This window comes from Pithys albifrons, chromosome 2 (genome assembly GCF_047495875.1).
Source record: "Pithys albifrons albifrons isolate INPA30051 chromosome 2, PitAlb_v1, whole genome shotgun sequence".
Lineage (NCBI taxonomy): Eukaryota > Metazoa > Chordata > Aves > Passeriformes > Thamnophilidae > Pithys > Pithys albifrons.
This window is the reverse complement of record NC_092459.1, coordinates 109,492,202-109,515,209: the sequence shown is the minus strand read 5'-3', so window position 1 is coordinate 109,515,209 and position 23,008 is coordinate 109,492,202. Positions and strand designations below refer to the sequence as shown.

The 23,008-nt window shown below is 42.5% G+C and overlaps 1 protein-coding gene across 1 annotated transcript in view; it reads left to right on the top strand.

Moving 5' to 3' along the window:
* SPRED2 (sprouty related EVH1 domain containing 2) overlaps positions 1-22,927 on the top strand; it is a 60,141-nt gene extending 37,214 nt beyond the window's left edge. The window contains exons 4-6 of the mRNA XM_071582079.1: positions 675-739; positions 18,893-19,042; positions 19,449-22,927. Coding sequence (XP_071438180.1) covers positions 675-739; positions 18,893-19,042; positions 19,449-20,099 — 866 coding nt within the window. The 3' untranslated portion in view covers positions 20,100-22,927. The remainder of the gene's footprint in view (positions 1-674; positions 740-18,892; positions 19,043-19,448) is intronic.
* Positions 22,928-23,008: the final 81 nt, after the last annotated feature.

Here is a 23,008-nt window from a genome sequence, read left to right as displayed (position 1 = left end):
GAAAGGCATCAGAGGAAGGCTTTTTAATATGCTTTCCCACTTTCCCAGAAGATTGCCCTGTAAAAATTGCACCCGAATATTTTACTCTTATCTATGGTTTTACACATACCAGCTCCTTTCAAATACTTTGCTTATGTGGGGCAGAGTGGTTCTCTGAGAAGCAGCTTGTAACAGAGAAGACCTTTACAGTGTATAACCACTCCCAAAATTAGAAGGAAAAAGCCCAATCTAACTCTCCATTGTCAAATTCAGGTGGTTTTTTTTAAATACAAGATTATTTTCCCAACAGATTTAGGGAATATGTGAAGAATAACTCATATGTGGTTTCTTGACAGCTGAAGGTATAGCCTTGAGCACTGATTAGTGCATATCTTTACCATTCTACAGAAATTAATATCTTCTGTAGTTGAAAATGGTAACTCCTATTTTTAACATTGTTAATTAGCATTGGCAGCTACACAGTTGCATTTCAAGAGACACTTTCAGATTTTTACCTCTCCAGCCCAGCTACCAGCAGATGGATTTGACTTCCTTACTTTGAGCCACTCTTTTTACACATCTACAACACACAAACTTCTGAGAATCCAAATGTTTTCCAGCCTAATAAAAATAAAAAAGGTTGCATGGAAATGTCATGAGTTTAAAAAGCTGTTGGATTTTTTTTTCTTTCCTAGGATCTACGACTTCCTCATCCACCCTGCACAACGAGGCAGAAGTCGGCGATGATGATGTCTTCACTGTAAGTACATGTCACCTGAGGTCGTTCTCTCAGGCTTACATGGTCAAGTTTGAAAGTGTTTTTCTTTTTATGCCTCAGGATTGGCTTTCAGCCACCATCGTGTTTGGCTACTGGGTGTGTTTTATTTGATGGAAGTATATCCTCTACAGAATGTGAAGCGTTGTGTTTCTGTTGGCCTCCCGCTGCCACGTGAAAAGCATGTTGGAGCAGATGATGTCAGGGGCTAGAAGTGAAGAAATAATCACCCTCAGATTTCTTATAGCTGGCTGAGTAGTGCACACACCTCTTAATATTTCTCTCTGCCCTTGAGAAGCTTCCTACAAACTAAAGTATGTGGCTGCAACTCACGTACACAAGTCAAGATTTTGAATCACAGCTAACAAAATCCAACTTTAAAGGTGTTTCACCTATATGTGAAACATACAAAGTTCAAGCAAGTGTTTTTCAGGTGGAGGAAAGCACCGTAATGTGCTGTCTACCTAAGCAGCAGTGACTTAAAAAGGAGTGAGTTGATTGCAGTTAATTTGTGGTATTGTCTAAAATGTATTTTGGAGCTTTGCTGAAACAGAAGTGGCTACACTCACACACTTTAAAAGGAAATTTAAAAAATAAAAAAAACCCTGTCAGGTGAAATTCTGAGTGATCAGGGCCATTCCACAGGCTGAAAACCAGTTGCCTGTAATGTGTACTTTGTCATACTGACTTTATTTGCTCACCTTAGATTGCAACTGCACATGCACATATTTATGTGCATTAGTTGTATTATAAATGCCTTCCTTGTCTCATGGGGCCTGAGCGGCAGGAAGGTGGAAGGTGGGATACACTCAGTGCAGCAACAGCAAACTCAGAATTGTCTTTGGGATACTTCCCTGAATGTTTAGGGTGAACAAGGCAAAAATGAGTACAAGCATCAAGCTGCTTGAAAATGGGTACCAGGAAGCACTGGAAGCCAAAAGGTGTTTTCGAGGGTGATGTTTCACCAGTGTGGGACCAGCTCAGGTTCCTTGCTGCGTTTTGACCGGATCCTCCCGGCGCTGGCACGTTGTCCGCATCTGTCCTTTTGTCACGGCTCAGGGAGACAAACAACAGCAGGCAGGGTTAAAAGGTGACTTCCTGCACTCCCGCAGCAAAACTATCATTAGCAGCTGCTTCCCAACTACCTGCCAGAAGTGATTTATAGGCCCTGGGATGGGACAGAGCTGCAGGGAGGCACCGGTAGAGCCAGAGCAGTTTATCAATATTGTTCCCTAATTCGCTGGATGAGCTGTGCTCTGCTGGGGATGGACAGTCATTCGATGTGTGTGTGGCTCTTCTATGCTCATCAGAAAGGGATGACTGTCAAAATGTGCCTTGGGTGTGTGTGTGCTGGCTCTCACTGGGTTGTACATGGGAATACCCAGTGTTTAAGCAGTGAAAAGTAGCCTGTGGAAATGGGAAAGGATATTTTTACTAAAATCCTACTGGCTCATGTTTAGGGACCTGGGAGCGCTCCTGAATTTCTCCACACACTCAATCTTGTGGTTGAGTGTTGATTATTAAACTCGTAGGATGCTCTTTACCAAGAGGAAGAACTTGTTACTTTTTAAGTAGGTGTTGTTTTGCATTGGAAAAGTTGGATGAATGGTGCTCCAGCTGCATCAAAATCACTCAAACGCCTGTGTTCAAAGTGAAGAGCCTAAAATGCTAGAGAGATTTTTCCCACCTACTTGACCCTGGGGAGGTGACAAGTAACTCCCTGCTGTGCAGATATTTATGGGTAAGATGCTTGACAGAGAAGGGGAAATAAGCTACTGGAAGGCATCTCATTGGGATCTGGTGGATGAGTTGTGCCCTACCTGGCAGGACTCTCTACATGGTTTTGTGAGCTCCAGAGAGCAAGAGGGATTTCACTGGTGGTGGTTCTTCTCATGGTGCTATTAGTCAAGCTGTTGCATCGGGGCAGGTATGTTGTCATACTCCAAAAATAAGGCTTCAGAGGCATCTTCTTCCCCGATATTTCTTCTTCATTTTCCTGGGATGAAGTCTTTCCTTTTCCTGCAGTCCTTAATCTCTTTGAAGCTCTCAGCTTCTGCTAGGTTATGGTGGAGTGAAGTCTGCATAAGCCAGAAATAACATACTGAAGATCTGGAAGAAGTTGATAGGACTGTGAAATGTTTTATTTTTACCCTTCTGTTTCATTCTTTCTTTGCACATATTTTTGACTTGTGCATCATGGTCCATTTGGTCATCCTTCCACGCAAAACTTCTCTACAACTTTCTGTAAACTCTTCCCCAGCCACAGCAGTGGTTTTTTGCGGGCTGGGGTTTGTTTTTTTTTCTTTGCCTCTGTTTTAAAGAGAAAGTACATTTGTTCTTTTTTATTTCCTAAGGTAGTTATTAAAATCTTCACAGTCCTCCCCCTCTCCCACACATGCATGAATAAACTTAACTGCGTGCGGCAGAATTTTCAAAAGCATCTGCATGATTGAGTCATTTAATCAGTCATTTACCCGTGTCTGAAAATCCCAGCCATTGCTGCTGCACTGCTGCCTCAAGTATTTGGCCGGAGGTCCTGCTCTCTTTGAAGATGTTTCAGTCTGTTCAACCTCAGCAGTCCAAAACTTCACATTTCTTAGGCTGCTTTGTGACCAGCCACCCCGACTTCATCGTGCACCGATGTTTGCACCGACCAGTTTTAAAACAACCACCCCCGTTACATACAAGCCCTGCCCCCGACATGGCTGTTGGGTATTGAGTGACTTAATAATGTCTATCAGTTGGTTTTTATGATGTCCCTGATCCTGTTATAACTGCAGTACCACTCCACGAGATGTGCATGTTTTTGTGTGAAGCTTGTGGATCATCTGTTTAGTTTATTCATCAGCCAGCATGCAACCCTTCTAGGCACCCAGCAAGTTACTTCCATGGAAAAGAGAAGGTTTGCCCTAGAGCTAGAGCTCTCCTTCAGGCTATGACCTTGTGTGGCTTAGTGGAGTATCGTTTTCTGGTACCAGAAGGTGTGGGGGGGGGATTTTTGTTTTTGAGGAGATGAATCATCTGCAGCTCTGGCTGTGTGAGCATTTTCTTGGTGTCAGTAGCCTTATCTCCTCCCATTGCTGTAACTTGCAGTGCCAAGATGATGACTTGGGCAGTAGCACCCTGCCCCATCCCTGTGGTGTATGCACCCCATCCATCTTTCTGAAGCATGGGTTATATCTTTAAAAACAGACCTTTGCCATCTAATGCTTTTCCTGTAGCTTAGACCTACAGCAGATCCCTGTTCTGAAGTTGATGCCTGACAGGGCAGAAAACAAAAGTATATTGAAGTAAATGTCACTGACTCAAGTTGAAAAAATGCTTATTTCTTAACTGAAATCTCCATTTAGAAGTTTTAACAATATGTAGTTGTGTTTCTTTAATTTTAGATCCTCAGAAGAGCCCATAAATGTTTTCCATATGTTAGCAAATAAATTTCTCCTGTCTTTTACATTATAAATCGTCCTCTCAAGAGATGCAATCTGAGTAAGACTGGCCATCCGTTCTGTCTCCATGGGGGAAAACACTGTCATTGCAACGGGCTGAGATTGTTCTGTTTGTCTTCATCCAGCCAGCCTGCATCTTCAACCTTCTTTAAGTAACATTCATTTTAGAAAAAATGTTTACTACAGACTGAACACATTCTGTAGTTCCTCAGCCACAGAATCTGCCATATAATTGAGGTTTTGTGTAAAATTTTTCCGTTAATCTACACTTCTACTTTCAATTACAGATAATAATCCCACATGACCATGAAGTGAAAAATGTGAATTGAGTCCAAGGGAAAAAGGTCAATGTCTTCCAGAGTCTGCAGAGTGCCTGAAATGGTCTCTTTTAGCATCCCACCTGAAAAAGCAGAGGTGTTTGTTCCGAAACCTTATGACCAGCTCAGCTGAAACACCACCACTCATGTGTTTTTCAGATAAATCTGCAGCCTTGTGCCTGCTTTAGTGCTATAGAAAAGACACCCACTGGCAGGAGGAGCAGCAGCTCCCATGTTTGTTCTGGTTTGTGGCTCTAAAAATGACTGCAGTCTGCTTCTGTGTTAAGGGAGAAAACACCAAAACTCAGCCTTACTTAGTTTGATATGCACAGTACAATCACAGCTGTTTCATGTAATCAGTAATAATGTTGTTAAAATCCTAGTTTTTGTTCAGAATGAGGCATGCAGAATTTTGCAGGTAGAACAGTCTTGAGCCACAGAGTTGAATTTCAAGGCGCCTGTATTTGATCCATTTCTTCTCTTTGTTGATTCCTGGCTAAAAGCTTGCTTATCTTGGTTGCCTGACTACAAGGCAGGGGAACTATTCTCTGGCTTCACCTTCCTAATTTGGAGCCGCTGCTTTTCTCCTCAGGTTTCCAGCAGAAGTCTTCAGACTTGTGTTTTCACCACCAGGTTGTGTTTTTCTAGTAATCCTGCACCTTTTTCTCATCATGAACGTGTATTCCTGTGCTTGGGGATGTTTGAGTTGGGAAGTTTGGATGCTGCTGACAGTCATTCAGAGACAGGCACAATTACCCATTCTCCACCAGAGTGGTGCACACTGGGGCAGATGTTACCATTACAGTCCTCCTTGCATTGCATCTCTTCTCTTTTTTTAATTAGGAAAACAGATTTCTCCCTGCTGCCTTTCCATGAAACTTTTTGTCTACTTTCATCTCCTATGTGGGCCTCAAGCATGTCACAGCCTCACTATTAAAATTTATAAGATTTATGTTAGATAAACACTAATTTTTTCTTGCTGGCTTGGTCGTTTCACGTTCAGATGGTTCTTTTAAAGAACCACTGTAGCTTTTTTCTGTAAAGTAGACATGTAGAAACCCAGTCCAAATACTTTGGGATATATTTGTAAGTTCTGTGGGATGCTGCAGCATCTCATCCCACCCCTCTGTGGAAAAAGATGTTGCCGAGAGTAGAGAAGCACCAATGTATTTCTGTCAGAATTTGTGCTCAGGGATTAAGGAGCTACAAAAGTCTGCAATTTTGCTTTTTCTTAAGGCTGTGCCAGAGTAGCAGAAAGGAAAAATGCCTTTTGGAGTATCAGAGCTTTCTGTGGGGATGATGGGGTTGTCACCTCGAGCAAATTCACCTTGTTTGCTCAGGGAGGCTGAGCAAAGCAACAAGGGGATTGTCACAGTGACAGGACTCGGCCTCACTTCTGTTCTTCTTCCTGCCCAGCAGCCAGCTGTGCTGTGCCTGGATGGGTTCATTGCTGCTAGCCACATCCTCTGATGTCTGGATTTTGGCCTCACATTGTAAACCACAGCTATTCTAATTCAGATTTTAAAAGGAAAAAAAAAGTACGGACTAAGAAGAGAAAAACTTGCACACAAGCCAGCAGGCTCAAATCCCTCTCTCCAAACAAAACAAAACAAAAAAAAAAAAAAGAAACCATTTCTGGCTTTGACCAATGAACTGAACTAAGATTTATTCATGCTCTTCTGTAGCTGGGTCTCAAGTTCCACACAGTGCTCTGGGCATCCCTGTCTGGCACTTGAACAGTCAGTGCAGCACCACCTCAGCAAACGCTTGTCGTGTCTGAACACGGCTTTGGCTCTTCACACTTCAGCGCTGGGAGCTCTGCCTTGATGTGTTCCAGCAGGCTGGCTACCAAGGTAGTCCCAGAGGCTGAAGTCATTGGTTTATCTCTAGTTTAATTGGGGGTTTTTTTCTTCATCCCATTAATCCCAGGGTGTATCAGCTTTTCAGTGGAATTCTTCCTGCTTGTATGCCAGGGGTCAGAAGGCAAGAGAGATGCCACTAAAACAGTGAAAAGGTCCTGAATATCCAGCTATTTTAAGGCTAACTGCTTTTTATCCCTTCCCTTGTTGTTTGTGGGGGTTTTATGCCTTCAGGTTAAGTTTGCTCACAAATTCACATCAGTCAATGGGAATGGATACTGAGGCTCAAAGAGATTTTTCAGTAGGGAAGGTCAAGTGGAAAGTTTTTTCTCTGGCTGTCAGGTTTATTTTCTCGTGTTGTGTTTCCTCCTTTCTTTCAGGACCTCCTGTTTCTTTCAAGTGATGCTGGAATTTTACCCATTTTTTTTCTTATTCTTTTTACCAATACAAGCAAGGTTTACTCACTGATAATTTAATACTGTTGTCACTAAAACGGAGGTATCATTTAGGATGGCAGCTGCTCTTTTGCTTAAGTTCTTCAAAACTGTGGGGGTAATTACTGTCTACTTCAGCCTGTAGATTGTCCTGTATTGCTTGTAGCCTGTCATCTGGACAGAAGGAAATATGAAAACTACTGTGGTGTGGAGGTATACAAAACATAAAATTATTTATTCTCATGTATATAACAGATTCATGAGATGTAATGAAGTGAAGAGCTCCAGGGAGCTGATAGGAGAGAGATTCATGGTGTAAATTTGAAGCTTTATTTGCTTCCTTTAAAAGAAAGGAGAAAGAGGAGGGGTCTTGCACAATTTATGTATTGCTTTATTGTATTTATCATATAATTTTTTTTTTGTTTTTGTGTCACTCTCTGATAGGCAAAGCATGCTTCTCTTGCTGTAGATCAGGAATAGGCAGTTTAACACAATTCCCAAATGCACTGAACTTCAGTTACTTTGGCACTGTTTCACTCTAAGTGAATGAAGAATAAGAACAAAATATTAAGCAGAAAATATCTATATTGCTATCAGATATTGTAAGTCTTGCTGTCAAGTAGTTTTTATGTAGCTAATTATAGCAACAACTGGGATGTGTTGAGCTACCTTGCTGAGGGTAAGCAATTTCTCTTGTCACTATTTCCTCTCAGGACCATGTTTGTAGTGTGTTTTCTGTACTGTTCCCACATACAAGCACAGTTGGTTGTGCACTGGGATTGGGATATATCCTTCAGGAAGCAGAAATTTGATCTTCTGCTGTGGTGGAAGTTTCCTTATAGCTGCATCTTGCCAGAACTTGTGTTGTAATTTGTGCACCAGTTAAGTATTGAGTTTCATTCAGTTTGTTGCAGCAGTTCAGAGGACAGCTTGCTTGCTTGCTTACTTTCTTGCTTCCTTTCTGGCATATTTTAATGTGCCATCTAAAGGGTTTACCCCTTAATTATTTTTGTTATGTATAACCAGACTTGTCCTCATTTAAGTAATCTTCAAGTTACTGAAAGCCTTCTTTTCTTGTAATAGAGGCTTTAGGATGAGAAGAGTCACCAGCAAACCTGCCTGTAAGATTCCTCATCCAAAGGTGACTTGACTGGTGCCTCTCCATCTGTAGTTTTTAGTGTGGTGAGTTTGTGATCAGTGTGTTTTAGCATCATTTCACACTTGTAATTAACCAGCTCCATGTTTGTATCTTGAAAAAATAATTTGGCTGTGTAGTAATGTACTTAAACTATGTGATGAGTTAAAGTGTGAAGTTGTTTGTGTGTTCCCTTTGAATTCATCTGGAGCCGAATGCCTTAGTGCATTTGTGTGTTAAAGACACAAATGTGTTAGAAACAAAATACAGCCAAAATGAGATTGCCCTTTCTTAACATACAGTAAATCAGAAGGGAAAAGGACTTTTTGGTTGTTTGGTTTTGTTGTGTTTTTTTTTTTTTTGCTTTTGTTAAGCCATGTTTCCCAGGGCATTTCTTCAGCATTATGTAAGGGGGGCCTGATTTGAGGCTGGATTCCTGTGAAAAGCAAGTTGTTTTCCAGCCAGCTCAGTTCCCCCACCTTGCTTTTGCAGCACAGCCATGCCAAGCGTTGAGCTGATGTGGGGGAGAAGGATTTGGGGTGACAGGAGTTATTTTAGCACCTATGTGAAACCATAGCCGAGGGATGTGACTTGACTGGTGCATCTTCAGCCTCAGCAGAGCAGAGAGGAGGCTTCTCCATCCCCCTTTTCCTAGCATGGCTGACCCCATGCTGAGCCAGCCTGGGGAAGTGAACCAAAAACTAGTCCTGTAAAAGAACACAAATGCTTTTCCGGTGGCTGAGCTCCCAGAGCCAGCTCACTGTAGGGCTGGAAAAGCAGAAGTGCTGCCTCAAGGGAAACTGTAAGAGCTGACAGACTAAGCAGGTGGCAGAAAATCTCTTCCACCCCACTACTGCTCATCACACCACCTGAAATTCATTGTGTACCCCTGGGCCCTGGATACATCACCCTCTGCAAGACCTTTGCTTGAGCTAGTGGTACGAGTAGATGGTTCTTGCACTTGTGTCTGAGTCTGGTTTAGGATTTATGGCATTTTCCTCCTCCATGTTGCTACTGTGAAATTCATCCCTTGATCGAGACAAGAAGGAGATGACAGAAGAACTGTGGCAATGTCAATGTGGGTGTGTTATGGCCAAATGTACTCTTTTACCTTGAAAATACATGGTTGATATGACTCTAGTTTTCCATTGGATTCCTTCTTTAATCTGGTCTATGCAGTCAGCCTTTGAAGTGTAAAGTCCTTTCCTTTGGCTCTGGAGTGCTTGAAAATTTCACAAAGACAGAAAATAGCCTTTTCCATTATTTTAATATTCAACCTGAGGAAGTGGCTTCCAGCACACAGCTGTATTTGTGAGCTACAATCCCTGCTGGCTGCTGTGTTGGAACAAAACTTTTTGTCCCAGGGCACTCACAGGAGGAGGCACCAGGAACGCCAGCTGGATTTGGGGTGTCTTGTCTGGCCCCAGGCACTGCCTTTGAAGGTGCAGGCAGTGTAGACCTCGTACAGGGTGTAAACTCTGTTGGAAAGAGACAGCCTAGGCCAGGAGGGAGCAGAGTGATGATTGACAACTTCCTGTACTGCAGCAGAAGGGATTAGGGATTGGCTGCCTGGCACATAACCCGGTGGGACCGGAGGGCTGTGCAGGTCTGGAGCGAGCAGGCAAAGCTGTGCCCGACCTCACCCTCTCTGCCTGATTCAGAGGGGGAAAGCATTTGGCTGTGGTGCTGAGCAGGAGCATCCATGTTGGAGGGGACATAAAGGGAGCTGAGTTGGAACTGCACAGCAAATGCCTGTTGTTGCTCTCCTCCCCATGAAGGAGCCTGTAATTCCATGTGCTGTTTGAACACTGGCAAATCAGATTTGAATCTGTTGTCTCATGTAACTGGTAGAAAAGAGTTGAGACTTCCCAGAGTGTGGACCTGAATTTTGCTTGTCTAACCGGAATTTGATTGTATCCTCTCAAATGTTTTTTGGGGGTTGTTTTCATGTTTGCAGTTTTCTTTTTTGGTGAATTTGAAAAGGAAAAGAAGGACTTTGGTAAAGCTCAACAATGAAATGTGCTTTTACATGAGGCTTCAAGATTTTCCTTTAAATTGACAGGCTTCCCCTTCCACCCATTTAAAGAAGGGAAACAAAAAGAAAAAAAACACAAAAAGCCTCACAACCTTCTGATTGACAAAATACTGCAGGTTGCTGTCCCCTCTGCCCCAGGTATGTGTTTGGTAGTAACTGAAGATGTACAACAAAATATGAGTCTGGAGAGCTCAAAATGGACCTTTGGCCGTTACAGAAATGCATTATAAAGAACTGCCATCTAAAAAGCCCTGTTTTCTTCCCTCACCTGCCTAATGTGTTTTGCCAAGTGTCTGCTTGCCCTATATCTCGTAAATATTTTACGAAAATTAAATCAGATGTGATTATAGGAAGCAGTTCATCTGTCTCTGGCTCTGTCTGCAAAAGGAGAAGGAAAGGCAGAAGTAAATAAGTACCATGACTTTTTTAAGCAGAGCCTGACATATTTGCAGAGCATGTGAAGAGGGTATTTTAAAAGTTTGCATCAGCTGTTGGATTCTATTTTGGTGATAAATACCAGCTAAAATAACGTTGATGTTCATAACTGTGTGAATAAATGACCCCTAACTGACTTCCTAAAATATCCTATCAGTCTGCTGTGGGAAGTTTGCATTTAGCTGCATTTTTCCCCTCTGTTTGTAAGCTGGTGTATTATATAGGGAGGAGCACTGCTGAATTTATAGGCTGCAGTGTTGAGTTTTTATGTAACAAAGACCTTAACGATGGATTAGGTGCATTAATTCTTTGACTAATTTAATTTTCATTAGCATTCCCGTCCCCCCCCCCCAGTATTATTTCCTTCCCCCCCTCCTTGAAATGTTCCATACAGAGGAGCTGAGATTCAGTGGTGGGTTCTGTGGAGCCATCTGTTCCCAGCTGGGCTCAGCAGCAGCACAGGCTCCTGCCATCCCCTGTGCTTGTCCAGTGTTTATCACCCGCCTCTGAACTTTCCTCCTTAATTTCCTGGCATCCTTACCCGTCTTGCAAAAGGGTTTTTGGCAGCATTGAATGTGCTGAGTTCTCTGTTAGGATCTGAAAATTAGGAACTCCTCCTCCACTGCTGCCCCCTGCATTGCCAGGAGACCCTTCTGTGCTACCACATGGGTGGTCAACTGAGGTCAGGGAGAACTGATGCAGGAATGATTTGGGGCTGGATTTCTGTGGTCCTCCACTCATGTATGCACACAGAGCAGGTGATGGGACTGGTGGGAGGGAGAAGCAGTGACCATCACCTACCCACAGCAGTGCAGACCTTGGTGGCCATTCTCATGGCCTTAGCAGAGGACATGTGGTAATGTGGCTAATAGCACTTTTTAGAGGAGGGAGACTTTGCTGATCTTTGTGGATCTCTACTACAAACACAAATATTGGTTGCTGACCATCCCAACAATGCTGTAGTCTGCACCAAGATGTCATTTCCAAAATGTCGTTGCCTTTTTGCAAAAAGCCTGCCTCTATCCCTAGATGGTTTTAAGCAGTTGGTTAGTTTAAATAGTTCCCAGATTTAGGTAAAAGATCCTGTTGAAGCAGTATAGCTCCTCTCAGCATGGAGAAATCTACTCAGGCCATGACATGGAGGAGTTACAGGAATGAAGAACTCTCGATGTTGATAAGGACATCAGTGCCTCATAGGTACACAGAGCCACCCTACTCTCCACTGTACTATGGGATTGCTGTCCTGGCTGAGGGAGCAGCCCCAGCTGCTGGGGCTTATGGTTTGGGGGCTTTTTCCCCTTACAGCATTCTGGTTTTCTCTTATAAGCACCTGATGCAAAGGCTTTTCCTTCTATTTAAGTGATGCTCTAGCCCAGTGGTGCAATAAGGGCAAGGGGAGGTGGTGGTATATGGGAAGGAAATGTTGTGTGGACCCTCTCACAGCCTCTGGTCCTGGGCTGAGTCTGCGTGAAATAGGGTACTTTCTTAGTTCAGTCTTCTCTGACTTTTGCAGACATTTCTTTTTGTATCTGTTCAAATGCTTGCTGTTGCAGAGTTGTCTGATGCTTTGTATGTGGCAAGTACTGAAACAGGAAAATCTCACTGAAGTTTCGCTCTTACCACATCTGAGTTCGCCATGTCATTTAACCGTGTCTAATTCTCATATATTCTTTTTACTCCTCCAAGTGAGCTGTTAAGCCATGTCTGTGGTCCATGCAGGACTCACCCATGATGCCAGAATCGGGTTTAGCAGGAGTTTGATAGAGATGATTTTGTGCACCAAATTTTTGTAAGTGTTCCCTATGTTTTGCTGACATCAGCCAGCACAGCCACCAGCATCTTTCTGGCATCAAAAGATATAACCACAAAAACTTAAAATAAAAGAAACATAGCAGTAAAACTAACTGGCTTTCTGCACTTTATATTGGTATTTGTGTAAGGTATGACTACAGTCCAAATATTTGAGAAATTCTAGTCTTATTCTGGTATTAGAAAAGACTGAATCCGTGCCTGTTGTAATGGTTGTGTACAGCCAATTTGTCTTTAAACTGTGTGGGAATATGATCTAACATGAAGCTTTTCCTTCAGACTCTCTGCTAAGGAGTAGAACTAGATTCAGCTCCAGCCATCCTCAGTGGATAAGAGTGGCAAAATCTTTCCTAAATGTATGGAAGCAGTTTTTTGCAATACAATTTCTGTCTTCAGTGGTAGGAAACAAACAGAAATTTGACAAAACCATTTTCTTCCATGGGTTTATCTTGGCATGACAAATTTAAAGCTTATGCTCAGGAGACAAGACACTCAAGTCTTAAAAGATTTTTCACTCTGAACCCTTTTCTTAATACTTGGATAATCTAAGCTCCCTTTGAAATGGGCTGTCATGAGTATAAGGGGTACACTTAGAGGTGGATGGAAAATGTCAGCTGTTTCCTTTTCTAAATTTCTTGAATAGAGAGAAAAAGGCATTTTGAGACAAAAATTAGGATTTGTGCTGTTCACTCCCTATGAAATTCAAAAGTCCTGTATCTCATTAGGCTTTAAAAAAAAAAAAAAAGAAGCTAGAGGGGAAGGGAAGGACTTGTTTTGGTCTGGCAAGATTAAGCTGAAGGAGTTCTGGGAGACTGTATTTCATCTTAATTTCTTTGGAAAGGTGGAAGTTTCTTTGCCATGCATCCAAAATAACTCTCAGACTTCCTCTTTGTGAAGTTCCTGAACAGCAGAGGCTCTGCAGATAAGCCCCAGGCCAGTGCTGAGCTCAGTATCACTCCTTGCTGCGCTTTCTCACCGGCTTTATCATTTTTCCTTTCTGTATTGATAGCACAGCTGTGCCTCCCCACATGCCAGGGAATGGAACAGGTCAAGTGAAGAAGGTCTGGCTTGTACCTGGGGTCCCAAGGGATTGCACCTGAGCAGAGCACACCTGGGGCTCTGGCTGCCTTCACAGAGCCCCTTGTGGGAGTCTCAGCCGGAGGTGGTTGGGCTGTGGCACCGGAGGATGCAGCTTTCTGGCTCTCATTTTGCCAGGGTCATCCTCAAGCTATGAATTGATATGGAGCAGGGTTTCTTTCTCTTGGGAATGGTGGAGATGACAAGGTGATGATGGGCTCCTCTTTAACATATCCAGACTTCCCAAAGTGAATCCAGAAGCTGCTGTGAGGAGCTTGGGCTGTTGCAGAGGGTTGCCTTGGTAAAGATGAGCCCCACCAAGTTGTGCATTCCCGTGCTGCATGTCAGCAGTCTTTGGGTCTGGGTGATGTGGTGGGTGGGCTTGCATGGCAGCGGGAGATGAGCAAAGTGGAGTGTGGCAATAGAGACCAGGTTGGCTTGCAGAGGGCCTGTGCTTTGCAGAGGCCAGAATGACATGGGATTTTGATTCCTTTAGAAGCATTACTTGCAAAACTAATTGTTCAACATCATGATACTTCTGTTCCCCCCTGCTTCGTGTAACCATTGAAATCCCGGAGAGAGAAAAAAAAAGACATCTTGCCTGACCCACAATTATTTTTGACAGCAGACTTGCTGGCTGAGAGCACTTCTGGAAGTTTTAAGTGACAGAGCTCCATAATTGCCCTCTGGCAACCAATTTCTGACAAGCTGCCACCATGTATTGCTTCATAATTGAGAGGAATCTTTCTTCTTTGTCATAGTCACCCTTGGATGTTGCATCACAAGGGGTGAACCTAATCTGTGAAGCCATTAGAGACAAGGTGATCAGTCCAGTTCACAGCAGGAGAAGGCTTCTCTTTCTCATTCTCTGGTAGATACTTATCTATGCCGATTACTTGGTATCTGATTAGCCTTCTTGTGTAGCAAATCCATTTCAATGAGAAGTAAACTGCAGTAAATGATTAACATAATCTTCTTTACTAATGACTAGGGGTTTTTAATTTAATGAGTCACTTCTGAAAGTCTGAGGGGGAAACAAGGACACGTTTTTCTCTTTTTAAATTACCACAGTGCCATCATTTGCCTGTAAAAGCCCAGTGTTGTTTCTTAAAGCAACCATACCACACATGTGGTACGTGTGCTCACTCAGATATGTACAGATCCCTTGCAACAGGAAATGTGTTGCACAGGTTTTATAAAATGACTCTCATGGTCATGATTAATGATTTTGTTATCCGAGCAGCGAAACCACAAGACTTTGGGACCGCAATAGCAATCACAAAGCTCTGGTACGTGCAGCACAAATGTCTCATAATTGAGCATTTGAGGGCATGTTGAAACAGTTTCTTATCGGACTCCCTGTTCCAACTTTAGTTTTGAGTTCATTCCTCTTATGTGGCTACTGGGCATGTTTTCAATAGCTTTCCCTCAAAAACCAAATGCTGGAGCTGGACTGGTTTCAACACGTTTTAGAAGAAGACAGTGTTTCCCTGACAGACCAGTGGCTTCAGTTTTGGGACCTGAATTTCTGTCGGTGAAATAGCCTAGTTCTGGACATCATGCCCTTTCTGGATGTATTCCTGTAGGCGAGTGTGTTGTGTTTGGATGACCTGCAGCAAACCTCTCATGTTCCCCCTCTCCACCATCCTCCCCAAAACTTTCCCTGCTATGCTGGTGGTAGAAAATCCCAGCCAAGACCCAGTCTCGTCATGGGGTACAGAAGTTGTTCCCTGCTTCCCTCACTGACAGTCTTGCCATCATTTGTTCTTAGTGGCACTTGGCTGAAGATGAGTGTGCCTTTTCTTTGAGAACATACTTGACTTTCAGCAGTCATTAGGTCCAGGTTCAGTCCCAGTGGAGTGGTACTGAGAGAACAGTAGACTTTGGAAAGCCTGAGGCATCATCATGTCTGTGATCCTTGGTTACTTATTTTCTTCTGAGGGTTTCCCTATGGCTTCTTGAACTACATTTTAACGTGGGCACCATCAGAAGTACCTCCTTGTGCCTGAACCTTATCTGAGCCAGTTCTAGTGAATGCTTCAGGATCTTCCTTTCTGAAGGATACTAGAATAATCTCTTCCTGCTCACTTTCCATGGGAGTCATGATTCTGTAGACTTCTCTTCCCATCTTCATCATCCCTTCCATGATCTCTTCATAGCTGGAGAGACCAAGGCTACGTAGTAAGCTGTTGAGAAGCCATCCCATGTCCTCTGTTGTGCTGGCCATGGCTCTGTGAGCTTTTTGTGTTGGAAATACCCTTAGTGACACAGGGTGGAGGGGAAACAGGACCGCAGATGAATTGGAGAAGCACAGCAGATAGGTACTGTGTCTTGGTGATTGTTGCTGCTGCTTTTTTTTTAATCTGTTGCTGTCACAGTGTTGCCTGTTTCAATCTCAAGACCTCTTTCCTGAGCAGCAGTAGCTGGCTCAGAGTGCATCATTGCATATGTCAGATCAAGGTGTCTCCGTCACATTGCACTTCAGCGGGTTTTTTTTAATATCCAGTGTCTCAGCATTATGAGATTCTTAAGCAAGTTTTCAGGGTCAGCTTTCATTTTTACTCCCGTGAATAGCTTCAGTGTCATCAGAAAACTGTGTCATCTTGTTCACTTCTCAGATCATTGATGAGTATTCTCACCAGCACAGGTGAGGAGCCTGTGGGATTCAGTGGTGACATTCTGCTTGGGAGCTGGGTATTTCCTGTGGGTTTTTTTTCATTTCCCTCAATTTTCAAACCATTCATATGTGTTGAGAGCTCTCTTCTCCTGTGGAAGTTTGAAGCTTCCATGAGGGACATTGTTGGAAAGTAACAGCACTTATCCCAGTTGTCAGTCAGCAAGGTAACCCTGCATTTGTCAACCAGCTGCTGCCTTGAGTGTCACCAACCAGGGGTGAGCATGAACTTCTTTGTGGACCAGTGAGCAGAGCCCTGGTCTCAGATAGCTTGATTTCACTTCTGAGCTCTTAGAGGAAGTATTTGTGTTGGCAAACTGCCCCTCTAATCTGAGGGCATTGAATGTGGAAATGCAGCAATTTTTAATAAGGTGAAAGCAGAGACCAGCGCCACAGCCTCTGTGGTACTCTGCAAACAGGTTCTGTAGCCGTGTCAACACACGTGGAGGAGGACAGGCTCGGTTGCCCTGACAGGTCTAAAGGAGAAGAAGGTGTGGAGGAAAGCAAAGGTAGATACGAATCAGGCAAGATGGAAATCACTACAAGCTCTTTTCCAGTTGCCTGTTGCAGAAATGCTGCCTTCCCCGAGAGGCAGCAAATAGCGCTGCTTGGAGGGCTGGTTATAGCTCCCAGCTGCCCCGCTGAGATTATCTAGGAGTTATATCCAGTTTGGGTGGGATTTTTATTTTCATCTAGGACAGCAAGGGAGTTGCAGGTCAGTATGTGCAGCCACCTCCAGTTAGTTTTCCCAGACTTCGTTGTTTCGACCATGAGCACCCATGATGTTTTCGGAGCGAATCCACAAAAGGCTTGTCCCAGCAGGGCTCAGACATGAATGCAGGGAAGGTGAAGGGTTCTCCTGACTGTTGCAGCACTGTTTTAAGGCTCTGCCTCCTTTTCGGTTCATGTCAGTCAAAGTTTAAATTGGAGAGCAGGCTGAGGCTGCCTGGACTGTAAGATGTGTTGTGTCCCATTCTGTTGTTCTGAGAAGCTTAAATTACAGCTTTGCATCTTGGTCTGCACCATGTACAGCTCTGCAAAAAAGGTACTTGTATGAGTACCAGCATGGCTGTTGTAACTAAATCCTAGCTCTCCTCAGGTTTTTCAAACAGGTTGTAAGCTTAATTTTATCATGAAGTATTTGTAAAAGCTGCTTATTTTCTTTTGAAATGTCCCCAAAATGTGCTGGGTATTGTAGGATCTGAAGTTACATGCACAAGACTTGACTTTGAAGGGTTTAAACCCTAGATTTGAAGTGCCTTTATCTAAGAAGTTAAGAACACTGGGCTGGTGAAACCACTTTTTTAGAGGAGCCTGAATATTGCAGTTACATTTTAGAGATGGTGTTAACTATATTAAGAGCTGATCTGTTTCTACATACTTGTTTTAAAAAGAAAGGAAAAAAGCCCACAAAACAAACACACACATTAAAAGTCTGTTCCTAATGGGTGGGTCAGCCATTCAAAACTCATCCTGCTTGTAGTACCTCTCAGATAACCCAGGCTGGCTTTACATCACACTGCAAACATGTCTGTGTTTGCTTTCAGCAAAGTAAGTTGGGAGTTCAGTGCTTTCTAAGTGCTACACCAGTTAAAGGAACCAACATCTATTTTTGTGTTGCAATGCTTTAAGGTGTTCTCACCTTTGGATGGAGTCTTGCAGAGCATTGTTTTCAGAATAAACGAATACCCACAATGAAGGTTCTTGTATTCTTGGAGTAAGAGATGTGTCTAGTACAATGCATTGGAAAATAGTGTTTAGAGAGTGCATTCTTGACAAGGAGTAAAGGTTTTTCAGGTAAAACCAGTCTGGTACTACCGACACAACTCTCTGCTCTCAAGGTTGTGTCTTTGGCTAACTGTGGTGCAAATGGAAAGCTTTCTTTTGGACTCATAGCTGCAGCACATCTTGTTAGTTGAGGGGGATGGGGTGGAGATTTTTTTATTTCAAAGCTGCAGTGGTTTAGGCACATTCCGTGCTACAGTTGTTCTGATCCTTGTGCATGGAGGGTCTTTTTTCCTGCTTCCAGTTTGCTGTTGCATTTAACAGCTGTCGATACTCATGGTCATATGAAGAAGCCCGAAATCTATAAATAGAACTAATGGGCAAAATCCTGAATTTCTAGATTATTGTATGGCAACTATCGAACGAGGAGGGGCTATAGAGAGATGGTGGTTAAAACTGTATTTCTGCAGGAGAAAAAGCACATGTGTCAAGAAGCTGCAGGTATGGGCAACAGCATGTTATTGTGTGATATTTCACCCTTTCATGATCATCATTGCCTAATGGTGTAACTAGTTAACCTAAAGAAAGTGTTCACCATGAGCCAGGAATGTATAAAAACCCAAGTAATGTTCATTGCACATTAGAGATTGGTGACAAAACAAGAGGGTGAAAAAAACCCTGAACTTTTTAAAGAAAAGCTGATTTTTCAAGTACCTTATGATGAACTGGAATTTGGTGAGTGTTTGGAGAATGTGTAAAGGTTAACAAAATTACCAGTATTTTTGTAGCCTTAGTAGGTGCTCTGTCTGAGCCCGCAGGACTTACACGATTGCATCATTCAATGGAGTTTAACTTTTCAGAGGTAGCTTCTAGTGAAAACTCATCGTCCTGCCATGCCCAGGATAACAAATAACATGCCAAGCAAATACAAGTAATGTTGGTGAATATGTCATGGGCAGGCTATGGCATATTATTTTTCCATGTGTGTGGTGACAGCTTTTATGGCCTGGCAACAGATCTGCCTCTTTCAAGTATTTTATGTGAAACTTTATGAAGCCTCCAGCCATGAGGTGTTGCCAGTATTGCAGGTGTGCGCAAAGCCAGTGAGTGGCAAAACATCTCTTAATACCATGTGCGGTAACAGCTGAATGTGTGACCATTTCTCCCCCCCACCCCTTTCCATTTAAAACAGAATGCTACAGATAGCTCCTCCAACTCCTCTCAGAAAAGGGAACAGCCCGTGCGAACTGTGGCTTCTCCTGCATCCTGCGAACATCGAAGAATTTGCACTCGTGGACACCTTCACGATCATTACAGCTCTGACCACTACCATCTAGAACAAGTAAGGTTTCTTCCCAGTGTTGCTACCTAAAGGTCTGTGTCTGGCAGAGCTAAGGCTGGTGTTCAGGTTTCCCCCACATTCCTGAAAGACACCCCCCTGCTTCCACTCTCCAGGTTAACTTTAAATGGCTTCGAGTTATTACAAAAACAGAGAGGAGAGATTACACTGTGGTTTAATGTGTTAGGTTATACCAGGTGCACACATTGGTGTGGCCATTGTGGGACTGCAATAGTTGTACTCACTCCTGAGCCAATTCTGTGATGGATCATGGTGAAGGTTGTACAAAGAAGGAAAGACAGAATTGTTAAATATTGGTTCTTCACGAAGCAAGGAGACATTGATTGCCAGTAGCAAAGTGGGCTTATTTATCTTTTCTCTCTCTTCATCTCCATTCCTACTTCCACAGTCAGTACCACGATCCTACCGGCACGTCAACTTTCCAGACGATGATGAGGAGATAGTGCGCATCAATCCTCGGGAAAAGATCTGGATGACTGGATATGAGGATTATCGCCATGCCCCAGCACGAGGAAAGAACTTTGATCCTGATGACATGGACTCCTACGTACGTTTTGCCAAAAGCGAGGCCTCAAAACACGAATACACTTATCCTTATGTAGACAACTCAGACTTTGACCTGGGTGAAGATATCAAGGGTGCTGTGATAAAGACTCAACCTGTCAAATTCAAGCCCAGGCGGAAGGAAGATGGTGAGAGGTCACGGTGCATGTACTGCAGGGACATGTTCAACCACGAGGAGAACAAACGGGGTCAATGCCAGGATGCTCCGGACCGCGTCAAGACTTGCATCCATCGAGTGAGCTGTATGTGGTGCGCAGACACTATGCTCTATCACTGTATGTCCGACCCAGAAGGAGACTATACAGATCCTTGCTCGTGTGACACCAGTGATGAAATGTTTTGCCTCCGGTGGATGGCCCTTATCGCCTTGTCTTTCATTGCTCCATGTATGTGCTGTTACTTGCCGCTTCGGGCTTGTTACCACTGTGGGGTCATGTGCAGGTGCTGTGGTGGAAAACACAAAGCTGCTGGATGACTACAGATGCATTCAAAGTGTTACGTTTTTTCTGTAGTTCAAGGAACATGTTGGTTTTGGAGCATTGAGATCACTCATTTTGATGCAGCCACTGTGCCCGACAGCATCCAGAAACCACCAGTTTGGATCACTTTACATTGGGTCGTCTGGGCCTCACACTGCATTGATTTGCTCATCAACTGTTCTAACTAACCTACAGCATAGACTTTTGTATTAATAATCTGTAATCAAAACAGACTGTCTTGTACATGTTGTTTTTTTTCATTTAAAATGAGTTTGAGAGAAGAACTGCTTTAAATGGTGGTGGATTGTACAACATCTCCAGGTTGTGTCTGTCTTGCCTCCGCTTGTGCGGTACCATCAGTGTGTTAGCAACCTTTGGCATTTCTGGAAATGGGGCGGTGTAGTGGATGGAATCTCACTCGGAAGATATTTTAACTTGCCGTCGAGTTACTGTGTGTATAGAAGGTGTGCTAGTAACAAACTTGTACCACAACACAGTATTTCTGTCACTGGTTTTCTTTGGGTTTTTTGTTCTGTTTTCCAAAGCTAAAATAGCCATCTAAGCTGCAGTTCCTCTTCTAGAGTCCATCGTCATTTCCTTCAGCAAACATCTTAAATTATTTCTCTGTTCACAAAGCTCTGTGAGCAGAAAGCAAGGCTCAGTTACCATAGTCACATAACCATTGAGAATCTGGTAGTCCTCCTTACCTGTAATCATTTCAGACCACTACTTGAAAGGGAAACTTAAGTTTTAGCGTTTTCTTTTTTCCCTAAATAACATTGAAAAAATCAAACTGTGTTTTCAGAGCTCTGCCCAAAACGAAAGGGAAGTTCTTCATTAGCCAGCAACGTAATGATCTGTGAATAAAACACTAAGGTTCCAGATGAGAAAAATTGTTGATATGCAAAGAATTACTAGCAATGCAATGTCAAAAGCACTATTATGGCAATTCTGGGGAAATGCTGCATTAAGTGGTGGATTATATGGAAAATTGTGTTTGTTTATTTTCTGTATACATGAGCATGAGAACATATGCGTCCACTGTAGAAACAACATCGAGCAATCTAAACAGGTATTTAAAAATCCAAAGCCAGGATCTTAACTACCACTTCCAGTTTGTGACCTCTGGTTCCAATCCTCCAGACACTTACACGTCTCAGTGCACTGGACACACAGACGGCGTTCCTGTGAGTCTGTATGTAGGATGAAGCATGTGAGTCTTTGCAGGAGCCAGACCAAGGTGTCTGCCTGGCTTTCCCCCTCCCCAGTTCACCACCCAGGTTTATCAAGTGGATGCATAAGGTGCATACAGCAGGATAATATTACTTTAATTATTTTTCTTTTTTATTTTTTTAATGTCATGTTGTCTTGTGTACAAGGCTTGTAATTAGCTTGGAAAAAGAGTATTTTTCTAATATATTACAAGGAATAGCCAAATAATTTTTATTAAAAAATAAAAAAAACTGATTTAGCGCAGTGAGCTCTAACTAGCATAGTACAATCTGAATACTTTGAGGCAGCTAGGGATTGGCTTGTCAAAGCTGGCACTGCTGTTCCTGCCATAATTTCTTTCTGCAGTAAATTGCCAGTGGGCGCATGTCCTTTCCCTCCCTCTATTGCACATTGACATCAGTCTTAAAAGAGAGGAATTTTTTTTTTAATAATTAATTTGCCAAATAAATGTAAAAGGAACGCTTGCCATTCTTTCTTGGTGGAATGTCCCAACGGTTCCTCTGAGAGTTAATCACAGCTTTCTAGTCAACCATGAATTAAGTATGCAATGTGCTTATTTTACACTATAGAGTTGGGTAGGTTTAATTCATAGCAGTTACTGGGGATTTTTTCGGTTGGAGAGAAAAAAAAGAATGATAGTGGAAAAGGGATGGAGTGTTACACTCTGGGTGATGTGTCTGGGTTTGCTGAATGAAATATTAAATATTTTGTGCCTAATAGCAGTTGACAAATCTCTCAATGGTGTCTAGTTAACATCAAGCCAGCCTCGTAAAAAATAAATAATGAAACAACCTTTTCCTTTTATTTCTGTTCTCAAAAGTTGTTTCATGTAAACAAACATCTGTAAGATCTTCTCTCTATAAAGCACAACACTACAAAAAGATCTTACAGTTTTTTGTCCGGTCTTGAAGTGCCCCTATTTATTTAAATAAAGTAGACATACTCCAAGCCTTTCTGTATGTCTGAAAATAAAAGTTTAAAAAAAAAGTCCCTCTTTTTTTTTTTTATTTTATTTTTCACCCCCTCCTCCTTCCTCCCTTTTCTCTTGGGTTTTTGTAATACTTGTAGATTTCGCTGCGTGCATTATTTGGTTTGTGATGGCAGTGGTGTAAGGGCACAAGGATAGAAATGGGTGGTTTTTGTAAATATTTCTCCTTAATTTCCACACTGCTGCTGAACAGTGTGTAGCGTTCTCCCAGTCAGCTTTGCAATACTGACATCAATCATTTGAGAGAAATTATTCAGATTTTATTTTTGTATCTGTGGTAACAAAAACATTAACCAATTTTTTTTGTTCCTGTTGTGGAAAGGTTTTGGTTTTTTGTTTATTTTTTTTTCCAAGCTATTGCTCACGTTAACAAATTAAAGTGCCTGAAGCCTCATCATTATGTATCTATATACTAAAAGTTAAAACCCTGTTGTATTGATTTTTATAAGCCTTTTTACCTCTGTGTAAAAAAAATATATATACAAGTGTATGATGTACATTTTAGTTCTTAACTTCTTTTTTTATTGTTTCTAATATGTATGATCAGTGTAGCTATTGCTTTAAAATGTACCATGTAAATATAAATACATCATATCAAAATGATGCCGTTTATTGTCAAAATTATGCCATTTATTGCTGTTCATACGTGTGGGAAATGAGGGGGAAACGGAATGGGGACATCTC